The 12,138-nt window shown below is 39.5% G+C and overlaps 1 protein-coding gene across 5 annotated transcripts in view; it reads right to left on the reverse strand.

Moving 5' to 3' along the window:
• The window catches only part of tiam2 (TIAM Rac1 associated GEF 2), a 112,616-nt gene that overhangs the window by 17,506 nt on the left and 82,972 nt on the right, over positions 1-12,138 (reverse strand). For all 5 annotated transcript variants that reach the window (XM_062976962.1, XM_062976961.1, XM_062976963.1 and 2 more), the window contains one exon: positions 952-1,125. In XM_062976962.1, the coding sequence (XP_062833032.1) occupies positions 952-1,125 (174 nt within the window). The remainder of the gene's footprint in view (positions 1-951; positions 1,126-12,138) is intronic.

Raw genomic sequence — 12,138 nt, forward strand, 5'->3', positions numbered from 1 at the left:
TTGCACAAGTGTATGTTTTAACTGAAAATTTAAGATTTGAAGTTTTTTTATGTGGGCTTTACAAAAATTGAAGTCTTTAATACTGGGGAAATTTAACCTAGAAGTCTTCCATCATTAGATTTTGAACTAACCCACTGCTCTTTGGAACTAATCCATCACAGGAAGGACAATCTGAAATCCCAGGAAAACATTCCTAAAGGTCTGCTCCAGTGTGGCCCATCTAACATGAAAGGGGATGCACTTGTAAGAGCAAATTAGGGGCTTGGGATATATAGATAAAGCTTTGGGAAATATTATGACTAAGATCCCTCAGATCTTAAACATAAGGAAGGAATACTCATCGTAATTAACACATAAATCACTGGAGATACAATTCAAGATATGCCAAATATAGCTGGTGTAATAATAAAAGGGACAAAACGTTTCAGCCAAAATGTATTGGGATGTTTGGTATAAGTTCAGTATTGCTTATCCAAAATGCTTGACATCAGGGGTGATTGGAGTACCAGATTATTTCAGTTTTGGGAATATCTGTATTCTTATATACATACATATTGAGATACTTTGGAGATGATACTAAAGCCTAAACATAGAATTTATTTATGTTTCATATACATAGCCTAATGGTACTTTTATACAATATTTTAAATATTTTGTACAGGAAACAAAGTATGTGTACACTGACTTATCAGAAAGCAAAGATGACAATATCCAAGCCACCTATGTGGACAATGTTGGGTTTTGGAGGATTTTAGATTTATTGATAAGAGTATAATAATAAGTGTCTTTTGAGCATTTTCAGACCTATCTCCAATCTCTCCTACAGATTCCATTGGATGTCCTCTAGTTTCTGCTTCTTTTACTTTAAATCAGTAATATTTGGCCAGTGATAATTAACAGAGAGAGAAGGAACTCAAGGACAAAATGAATTTAGCAAAACTTTCTTTTTACCTTTACATATGATTTCTCTGTGTCCATAAGCTCTTGAATAACCTTTCGGAGTCTGTCAGCATCTGTAAGTTGTCGTGTCAGTGGCTTTAGCGGGGGGATGTCCTTGACTGCTTCCATACCATTTAAATGAGCTTCATGAAAGTGTGGGCACAACATGGAAATTTGTTCAGCACTCTGCAAGTTAAAAACACACACAACATCTGTTTATAACATTTTGGTTACAAGTGAATTTTGACTCCTTTATGACACTCATAAAGTTATTTTTCTAACAGTACATGCTAACAATGGCTGATACTCTGAAATTCAATGTGTGAATCACTGCAGCTACTGATAATAATCAGTGATCAGGAACATGTCATTCTCCAGATGTTGCTCTGACCAGTGATCAAGCTAGTAGGTATTACAGCCCAATAACTCTCAGAGGATTATAAATAATCCACCTTTCCTCTAAATGACCAAACAATTATACTCTAGTTCTTAAGCAGGCAACACAGGGAATTCCAGACATTAGACTGCAACTTCCATTAGTCCCAACCAGCTTGACAAAAGGGGACTGTAGTTCTAAAAATATTTAGGTTATGTTGGCTATCTTTGGTCTAGCTCAGGCATGGGCAAACTAAGGCCTGTGGGCCGGATGCAGCCCCCAGGTGCTTACCTCAGGCCTTTCTTATTTTCCCTGTCTTTCTTGGCAGAAGGACACAGCGCCTCGCCATGTTCTTATGGCAAAAAGATGGGGGAGGAAGACACGTAGCAGCTAAGAGCCCTCTGGTGTGTTCTCAGCCACCGTGTGTCTCGCCCTCCTCTCAGCATAAGGACGGTGCGAGCGGCCCCAGGAGGACAGCTTGAGAAAGGCACAGGGTGGCTGAGAGCCCCGCAGAGCACTCTTGGCCACCACCTGTCTTGGCCTCCTCCTGGCATAATGCCAAAAGGACATCCCGAGGATTGGAGGAGAAGAATCGGTGCAGTTGCTGTGTGTTCCGCCTTCCTCCCAACATAAGGATGGGGTAAGCAGCCCTATCCTTATGCTGGGAGGACAACCTGAGGATGACCTGTCCCCTCCCTCTCTCAGGCCCTCCCCACCCAGTGTGTGCCTGCCCCCCTCCCTTCTGGCCCGGCCCTCCCAGCTAGGCCCGCAATGCGGCCCCAAGGCAAAAAAGTTTGCCCACGTCTGGTCTAGCTGGTATCTAAATTCTTTTAAGATGCAAACAAAAACAAATGTATATCCTTGTCCTAAATTAAAAGTAGGCAATTACAGTAGAGTCTCACTTATCCAACAGAAACGGGCTGGCAGAATGTTGGATAAGCGAATATGTTGGATAATAAGGAGGCATTAAGGAAAAGCCTATTAAACTTCAAATTAGGTTATGATTTTACAGCACCAAAACATCATGTTATACAACAAATTTGACAGAAAAAATAGTTCAATACGCAGTAATGCTATGTAGTAATTACTGTATTTACGAATTTAGCACCAAAATATCACGATATATTGAAAACATTGACCACAAAAATACGTTGGATAATCCAGAACATTGGAAAAGCGAGTGTTGGATAAGTGAGACTCTACTGTATATGGCTTCCAGATATTTTGTATGGTTAACTGTATAATCAATAGCTGCCCTGGATAGGGCTTATAGGTGCTGTAGACAAAAACATATGCAAACCTTTGTACTACCATGATATTTTCTGAAATTCTTTTTTATATGGTCTGTTGGGAAGGATGGAGACAATGTCCTCTTTTTATTTATTGAGAACGACATGTAAGGCAGGAACATTTAGAATGGAAAGGTTTTTTTGAAAGTGCTTCAGACTTAGCTTTTTCCTCTTTGATGTCTGATATTATTTTATATTAAAATTATTTAAGCATTGGAAAATACACAATACATGGCAATAACTAAAGAACGGTCCTCGAATGATACCTACAATAATACAACTATTAATAACCAAATATTAATCAACTGGCTAGCCAAGAAAAAGCATTCATAACAGAAATGCACAATTAAAAGAATTTGGATAGAAATCTTTCACTACTATATTTTAAAAATACATAACTTTAACAATTCTGTTTTAGTGCAGAGGACGTTTAGCCCAGATTTGACCTATAAACCTATAGCTCACATCTAAGCAAGTCTTATTTCATAAAAGAAGTTCAGAAACAAGGTTAGTCAAAGTTAATTTATCCCTCAAACTAGACTTTACTCTTTTTCAAAGAAGGCAAATTTAGTTCTTAATTTCATCATGTTTCAATCCAGAATTTCAAACAGCCTTGCCTAAGTGTTTGCTTTGTAGATAGGCATTGAGCCCTACTCTTTAATTTCAGTGATTTCAAAGGTAAGTGAACCACATTAATACTGAACAGACTGCAGTCATCTGTGGGTCATACAGCATTTTTAAAGGAGAAAATTTAGAATATAGCATTACAGTTCACATATGTATTGCAAGTATGCAACTTCAAAAGAAAAAAATGGCAGAAGGCCTTTAAGACCACATGAAATAAGCAAAACTGCATTCATCTCAGTTTAATGACCATTTATACCATTCAAACCCCCAAGAAAATTTAAACTATTAAAGGAAAAAGAAAATGGAGTCAGCATGGCTTTAGAAAATGACATTGAAGAAGGAATTTAGCAGGGTCATTCTACAAAAACCGTTAAACCACATAGATTTCTCATTAAACCCATGCATTACAGGAGCTTTTTCCAATCTCATTCTTCTGCTATTTGTATTCATACAACAAAAATGAGAGGGAAGGAAGCACATGCCATGTTCACATTCTAGAACAGTTTACTCCAACCTGGGGCTCTCCAGATAATTTCCACTTGCAAAAGACATGACTGTCATATTTTCCTCATGCATATGTATTCCCTGCCTCCAACAACTACCAAGTGAAAATCTGTGTGTGTGTTTTTGGCACAGGTGTCCATTTACACATACAGGCTCTCGCCTCCACAAACAACTACAACTCCCAGTGCTGAGAAGCCACCAATTCCCTCCAAGGAACATTGCAGGTTGTAGCAGATGCCATGAACATATCCAAGAGCCCTGCCAGTGTCCTCTACAAACACCATACTGCCCAACACCCAAGTGAAGGTTTTCATTCGTGGACCATTTAATCCTAGATTTTCTGTTTTTCCTCCATCAGACACCTTCCAGTGTTCTTGTCTTTTTCCATAGGTATGGAATTTGCACAACACTGCCCACTTCCTCTCCCATAACTCTTTTCTATTATTTGCTATGGCACACAGCAAACAGAGGAACTGATCAGCAACTGAACAGACAAGAGAGGTTTGAGGAGAATTCACCATGATTTATAGGAGTTGTAGGTACTGGGACGTATAGTTCACCTGCAATCTAAGAGCACTCTGAACCCCACCAGCAACAGACCTGGAACTAACTTAGCACACAGAACCTCCACGACCAACAAAAAAGGTCTTTGGATGGATTTATACGAGTTGTAGTTCACCTACATCCTGAGCATACTATGAACCCAAACAATTATGGATCTGGACCAAATTTTGCATACATACTCGATATACCCAAATTTGAATACTGGTGGGTTTTGAGGGGAATTGGCCTGGACATTTTAGAGCTGTAGGTACTAGAATGTATAGTTCACCTGCAATCTCTGAGCACTTTGAACTCCACCAAAGATGGAATTGGACCAAACTTGGCACACAGAGCCCTCATGACTAGCAAAATATACTGGACATCTTTGGGGAAAATTCACCTTGATTTGGGGGAGTTGTAGTTCACCCACATCCAAAGAGCCCTGTGAACCCAAACACTGATGGATCTGAACCAAATTTGGCACACATACCTGATATGCCGAAATTTGATTACTGGAGGGGTTGGGGGGGGGCTGACCTTCCTTTCTGGGAGTTGTAGTTCACCCACAACCAGGGAAACTGTGACCTCCACCGATGGACCTGGCCGGAACTTGGCACACAGAACCCCCATGACTAACTCAACCTACTAGAGAGGGTTGATGTGACTGACTCACCATGGGAGTTATAGTTTACCCTGCCGCCAGAGAGCACACTGAACTCCACCAATGATGTATCTAGAGCAAACTTGCCAAACAGAACAATCTTTAAGTACTGATGGAGTATTTTGGGATTAACTTGGCATGATGTCAGTTGTAGTTAGTCCAAAACCTTATGCATTTTGTACCATTAAAAATGGACTTTTCAAATAACCCGGGTAACGCCGGGTACACAAGCTAGTATATATTATATGGCTTCCAGATATTTTGTACAGTTCCTTATAAAATCAATAACATATGGCATGGGCACACACATACAGACAGACAGACAGACACATGTAAATACAGGAAGTCGTAATATGTATTTTTATCCTAGTTTCATGCCTTTTGTAGCTGGATGTGTGCATGTTGCCTGCCAACCCATGATGACCTTATGAATTTCATAGGGTTTTCTTAGGTAAGGAATGCTCAAAAGTGGTTTTTGCTAGTTTTTTCCTCAGAAATATAGCCTAATATTTGCTGGCAATCTCCCATCCAAGCATTAACAAAGGTTATCCCTGCTTATCTTCCAAGATCAGAAAAAGGCAAGAGGATTGGGTGCCTTTGGGGTATTTAGGTCCTTTTACAGTCTGTTAATTCATCATATCACCAAAGAACAAAATGTTACCAACATGATTTCAAATAAACGTTGCAGAATGTTTTGCTGTAACACCTTCCCAAATCCACTGAGAGATGCTATTTCAAGCTTCTTCAATTCCCAGTTCTCTCAACTCACCAACTGCAACATAGTGAAACTGTATACCATGTCTTGCTTAAAGAAGTAGTGGGTATTTGAGAATCTTGCTAAATGACATATCTCTTCAAGTAGATAATCTCATTTAACCAGCTACTGAGGAAGACAATGAATAAAATGTGCTATAGGCTATATTTCAGAAAAGGAAACTAGTAAAACCAATTAAGAAAATCTTTTGAAATTCATGCAGTCACTGTAAGTTGACAAGTGACTTGAAGCCATACACACATACACATAGACATGTTGTAACCATGGGAAGGATGAAAATCAAGGTTAATGTACATAAAAGAAACGGGGTTTTCAGACTTTTCCCCACCTTACCATGGCTCTGAAATAGTTAACAAGGGAAATGCATTCCCTTGCATGACAATAGCATAGGAAGGTTGATTTTCATATGAACAATGGTATGAGAAGCCAGGAAAGGGTTGAAGCAATCTAGCCACTCCTAAACTGGTATTTAGAAACAAAAACAGATCTGTCAAATCTGAGCACATATTATATGTAACCTAGCCTTATGTGATAGGCTGAATTAACTTTGTTGTTCTTTCTAACCATTAAAAGTTGAACAGTTTTCAAGAAAAAGAATTTGTGTGTTTTTGATTCTAAGAACAACATCCTATCTTTTGATTACAAGCTGTCCATGGATCTTCCCACCCACTACAATTGTACTAAATGGTTCCTCTTTATCATTAAAACTCATTCAGACTAGTTACTACAGGGTTGAAATATAAAGTAATTCATGGTAAATGATCTCGTCTAGGGAAGATGCAGCTCAGAATTGATAGCCTGCCATGTAGGAATGAGAAAAGAAACAGAGTTGGAGATGAACAAGAGCACTTTACTGATCTAATTGCATCATTGAAAACCTGGAAGAAGAAAGAGCAGAGCAACCTAATGTAGGTTCAGCTGAAGCCGTGTGTCATCTACTGGAAGATAAACCCAGGGCATTCCCATCTAAGTCCCAAATTTTTCAAGTGACAGTAATCGCCATTTCCTAGCAAAGGACCTACATGCCATGTTAGATCCCGAATAACCACTTTACACTATTTACTGTAAAGAGCCTCAATAGAACTGATGTTGTTGGGTGGACATTATTATAAAGCATATTATTTAAGATAATATAGAAAAAGTATTTGACATTAATGAATCAGAAATCCAGTAATTCCATGGTGCTTGGGGGGGAACTATACATTACAGCCGGCTACAATCCTGGATGTTCAAGATGCAGACTGTTCCTTCTTCATGTGCAGTCAATATCTCAGAGGTGCTCTGCCATCTACTGTAAACATCTGAACTGCAACACTAATGATGTCTTTTTAACTCATGACTCTTTATATTCAACTACATTTATTATCATTTCCAGACTTGTCTTTTAGAATAAATATTCAGTGAAATATTTCCACACAGGGAAACAGACCTCTCTGTTCCCATTAAGAACAAGTGAGCAGATCACACATATGACTGATTTTGGAATTTGTTGGTCTCTCCCAATATATTGAAATAAGAAATGAAGAATAAAACCTTGCAATGTACATCAAGGGCTTCTGTATTTATATCTATAGTCCTGTTGAGTATACAACTCTCTTTTCCTAAATCAGGGAACATGGGTACAAACTTGCAATCACTAAAATATTGCTTTAAGAACTAAACAGTTTGGTACCTAATGAGACAGAGTCAACCTGATCAAAATGCTACATTACATATATATATTCCTCTACTATCAATGGCATTTTACTACTTTGTAAAATTTATTATCTTGTTACCAGACCTCAACTGCAATTTCCCGCATACCATTTCAGACTGTTTAGAGGCAAGGTGCAGAAGCAAGACACATCTATACATTTTTGCTAAGACTCCTGAAATAGGCTCCATTGTTGCAATCTACTTAAAAATCATAGTTGAGTTTTTAACACACATCTCAAGCGCCCAAAGCAAATCAAGTCTCAAACCCAAGATACTGTCTATTAAAATGTACACATGCATTTGACAGACATGCAGTACTTAACTCTTCCTAGTCTTTCTAATTTTGCATGTCAAAATTGTTCACACATTTTTTACAAAAACACATAACCAACTTACCCTTGAAACTATCCTCTGCAGGGACCCATAAGCTGATGATGTCTGCTGCTTTGCTTTCCTCCCCAAAGCGAAGCTTTTAACTCTTATTTTGTTTTGTCTGAAGGCAGGCATTGCAGTTTTCCAGAATGACTCTTTTTCAGCCCCAAGAGCAAGGTGAGGGGCCTTTATTAGCTCACTCTGGCACTCTCCTCTGAGGTGCAATATGCCAATAGGGGAAAACACTACCCAGCAGTTTACCTTGAGCAGTGACGTATGATAACCTGATATGTTGCTGTCCTGCATTTACTTGAGCTAAAACATATAAGAAAGAAGACACTATTCCATTTCCAAATCTGTTTTACCAAATTAATTCACTCCGATTCCAAAATCCTCAAGGTATATTTGGATATTTAAAGAAAAGCCAAGTATGTATAAAGAAGAAGAAAAATAAGCGAAAAGGATGCAAGATGGAGTTGATCACTCTGCCGATCAAATCTCAGGGGGAAGCTACACGCTAACAAAGGAGAATTACTGCATAAATAAAAAACATGAGGTACTATTTTGGAAAAAATAGAGAGGATGGATAGCTGTGAAGGTCAGAGGAAGATTTCAATGACATTGATGCTCTGTTTGTTCAAGCTGTATCAGAGTTTTGGAAAGGTAAGAAGTTAGGAAGTTAGAAGTAAGAGTCAATGAGATGTTTTGTTTATATCATTGCTCTTATTCTTCAGCTCAACAACTTTGATGTATTTACATCAATGCAAAAATAGAAGACATGCTCGTTAATAAATTGGTGCTTAAAAAGTTATTTAACTTCCCACATTTTGTTGCATTTTGCATAATATCCTCTATTCTAACTGTTCATTAGTGATATCTGGTCAGGAGATATATAATATAGATATATGGTGACAGAGTGAAAGAGCAAACTCATTTGGAAACCTAATGCTAAAAAAACTAGAATTAAATATTTTAAGTGCGGGTATAGAATTCTTTTTGGAGCATCATGAGAGTACTGAGCATGCATTTTGAGCATAATGTTATGCGAAAACTGTATGATAGCAGAGCTTACATTAAAATATAATGTAATAGAAACATCTATTTCTGGACCTACTCAAAGTATGGTACAGTAAAACAGCACAGAGCTTTCTCCTCAGTGTATTTTTATTTGAACTGAAAAATACCTCAAGAACCCTAGGATATGCTAAGGATAAGTAATGATAAAGGCCCCATTTTCCCTTCAACAAAGGTATGTGGTGGTCCACAGAAGTATTCCTCAATCTGGTGGCCTGCCAAATGTGTCTTATTGCAACACATTGTGACAGCATGACTAGTGGTTGTGGGTGATTGAAGCTATAGTGGGTTGAAGAAGTTTGGGTTAAATTAATAGCATGAAGAAGATTCCAAAAGGAGGCTGTATTCTTCACAAAGATTGTTGCACCCCAAAGGTATGAGAGAACTCTGAAAACCACACTGAGGCCAGATGTTCAAGCAAAGCAGTTTAATAGGACTAGTGAATTTATACCAAAGTTTGATGAAAATTTTAAAAAGATAGCTTGAATATCATGAATTGAAGCCCCCCATTTTAATATTCATTCATGCACAAACATACAATCCAGTTTTCAGAAGCAAATATGCAGAAGACATGTAGAAATATTCATCCCCACTGAGGAGCAAATATTCCACCACCACTACTGTCAGGACCCAGGCTGCAGAGCACCAATAACCTTACACAGAGGCCAGTCTCTATCTAATATCTTTATTAAAGAAATATATAAAATCAATAAAAACAGGTGAAGAATATAGTTCAGAAGCAGACCTTTCAGATAAGGTCAAATATAGTCCAGAAATGTATTGTCCAATATAAGATATTAGAGTTCAAAGTTTTAATCCACTTGACCGAAACACACACTTTGCCAAGCAATAGTGTGGGGAAATAACAGAGTCTTTAAAGTCCAATGAAGCTTGTCAACAAGGCTGGAAAATAACTTGATTCTCGACTAGATCCTTGACTGAAGGCAAGATGAACATGAAGCATGAAACAGAGTCCGTGGTAAAACGTGAGACAAGGCTAGACTTGAAGCTTGATCCGGGAAGCAAGGAACTGGGATTACGAAGTCCACACACGATCTCTCTCCTCAAGCTGATCAATTGACTCCGCAAAGTACCCCTTGCAACAAACACCTATATTGGGTCTCGTTTTCCCGCCAACAGAACTCTTTCCCTAGAGAACGAGAAGCGAAACCCAACTCTGTCCAGATGCATGACTCCTTAGAATTTCCCAAGGGAAGCAGACCTAATCAGCCATTTGTTTGGCAGCGATTCTCAGGCTTCTGCGATTAGCCTCTCTGACTCCCCTATCTTTAGTATAATTGTCCCTCCGGGAAAACGGGGGGGGAGTTCTGCCCAAGGCCTGTTTGGCTGAATTCTTGAGGGCAAACGTCAACATCCTGCAGGTGAAGAGGCTCCGGCTCTTGCTGAACCGGCGAAAATCCCATGTTTTCCTCTTCGTCTGTCACAATAGTACTAGGAACAGGACTACAAGGCCCATGAGTCATCACAACTACATTCTTCAAAAAGGTTACATAGATTTTTTTTAAAGAACAATTTTACTAAAATTCTCTCCTGCCAGGAAATCTGATAGTCAATTGGTTGGAAATATATGTTAGGACCAAGATTTTTATCAAAAAAAATTTGTATACAGTCTTCATCATTTGTGGGTTTAACATAAGTGAATTTGATTATTCATGGACTTAGTCCTCTAGGAATTTGTGGATGTATCAGGATGACCCTATGCTCAATCACTACCATAAGTTGAACATAGAGTCACAATGGTGGACCCAGTTGACCAGAAAATCATGCTAAAAGATGTAGAAATTCCTAGAAAGGATTCTTCTCAGGTTAAAAATGGGAGGGGGGGGGGTAATTATATTCAGTTTTATTGCTTTTACAAGGGTCCTGTACCCCTAATCTCTGTGAAAATGGAGCACTCACTGTACTAGCAGTGGAGGTCAGGGCAGGATCTGGACAAGACAATGTTCCAAGTAAAACCCTTAACTTCCAGTGAAGTGACTGGTAAGCAATATAGAGAGAGGTTAGCTTGTTTTTCAGTTTTAAAGAGATACAGAATAATGGGTTAAACAGACCACATACAGAAAGAACTAGGGAAGAAACAAAGGGTTATTTCACCATCCTCAATGAAGTCATTCAGGCTGCCTCTCATCTCAATTATTCACAAAAACGCAAATTCCTGTGAATTAGCCACTTCCTACACACATAGTGTTGCTTTACAGTAATGCATTGCATGGCTTACCAGGCAATGGGCTGTTGTGGCGTGGGGCGCCCTCCAGCCCCCATCATGGTGCTGGCAGAGGACTTCTCCTTCCCAGAAGCCCCTTGCGTGGCGGGAAATTTCCCCGTCGCCTGGCTCTTGGGCCCATAGGCGGCAGGCTCGGCCCCGACTCCTGATTAGCTATGCCTGCTGTGGGCTGGCCCGAGCACCCCCTTTTTAGGCTGCACAGCAGGCCAGAGCAGGCATTGGGCCTGCTTTTTCTTTGCGCCATCCCTCCCACCCTGCATATTTGTTGTTGTTGTTTCAGCTACCTGTTCGTCACAACTCCTGGTTGGCATGTGGCATGGGCCTGGATCTGGCTTGCTTACTCGCCCCCCCCCCCCCAATTGGTAGGAGGGGGAGTGTCTGGTGATCTCCTGGGGTGCAGAGATACCGCTGGCCCAGTTTGGTTCTGGTTGCACCCCAGCTTGGATAGAGGCATTGGTCAGCGGCTGGCCGACCGATCTTTGATCCAGGACCCATGCATGGCAGCCAACCCTCGTTCTGTAACCAATAAAAGAGTTGTGGCCTATTGTATACCCAAAAAGCTTGTGTTAGTGTTGTTCTTGGTTCCCCATCCCTCAACAGAGGTGTGTCACCCATACACACACAACTTCTCTCACTTGTCTATGTCTGTCTTCTGAATTTGGGAACTTATCTTGGCAGATGGTTTGGGCCCAATACCCCTAAGGTGGATCCTCATAAAGTCAAAATACCTTAAACTTAAAATACTTAACAGAAATGGCCAAATATTTATTAACATAGATTCTTTGCGTTAGAAACTGTAGTCAGTAGTCGCTTGAGTTACTGGCACCAAAAATAGAGCTGATGACATATGAAGCCATTGTAGTCATGACAGTATTGCTCTGTAGACTTATCAGAATGATACAGTTGTCAGTGCTGCTTTGCAAAATGTCAGTGCAAACCTGTCTTTCAACACACATGACCAAACAAAATGGAGAACAGTGTCCAAACAATTTATTTTCTCTTCTGCACAGGTTTTTTTTAAAACACAAAAAAATAAAC

Source organism: Anolis carolinensis, chromosome 1 (assembly GCF_035594765.1).
Source record: "Anolis carolinensis isolate JA03-04 chromosome 1, rAnoCar3.1.pri, whole genome shotgun sequence".
Lineage (NCBI taxonomy): Eukaryota > Metazoa > Chordata > Lepidosauria > Squamata > Dactyloidae > Anolis > Anolis carolinensis.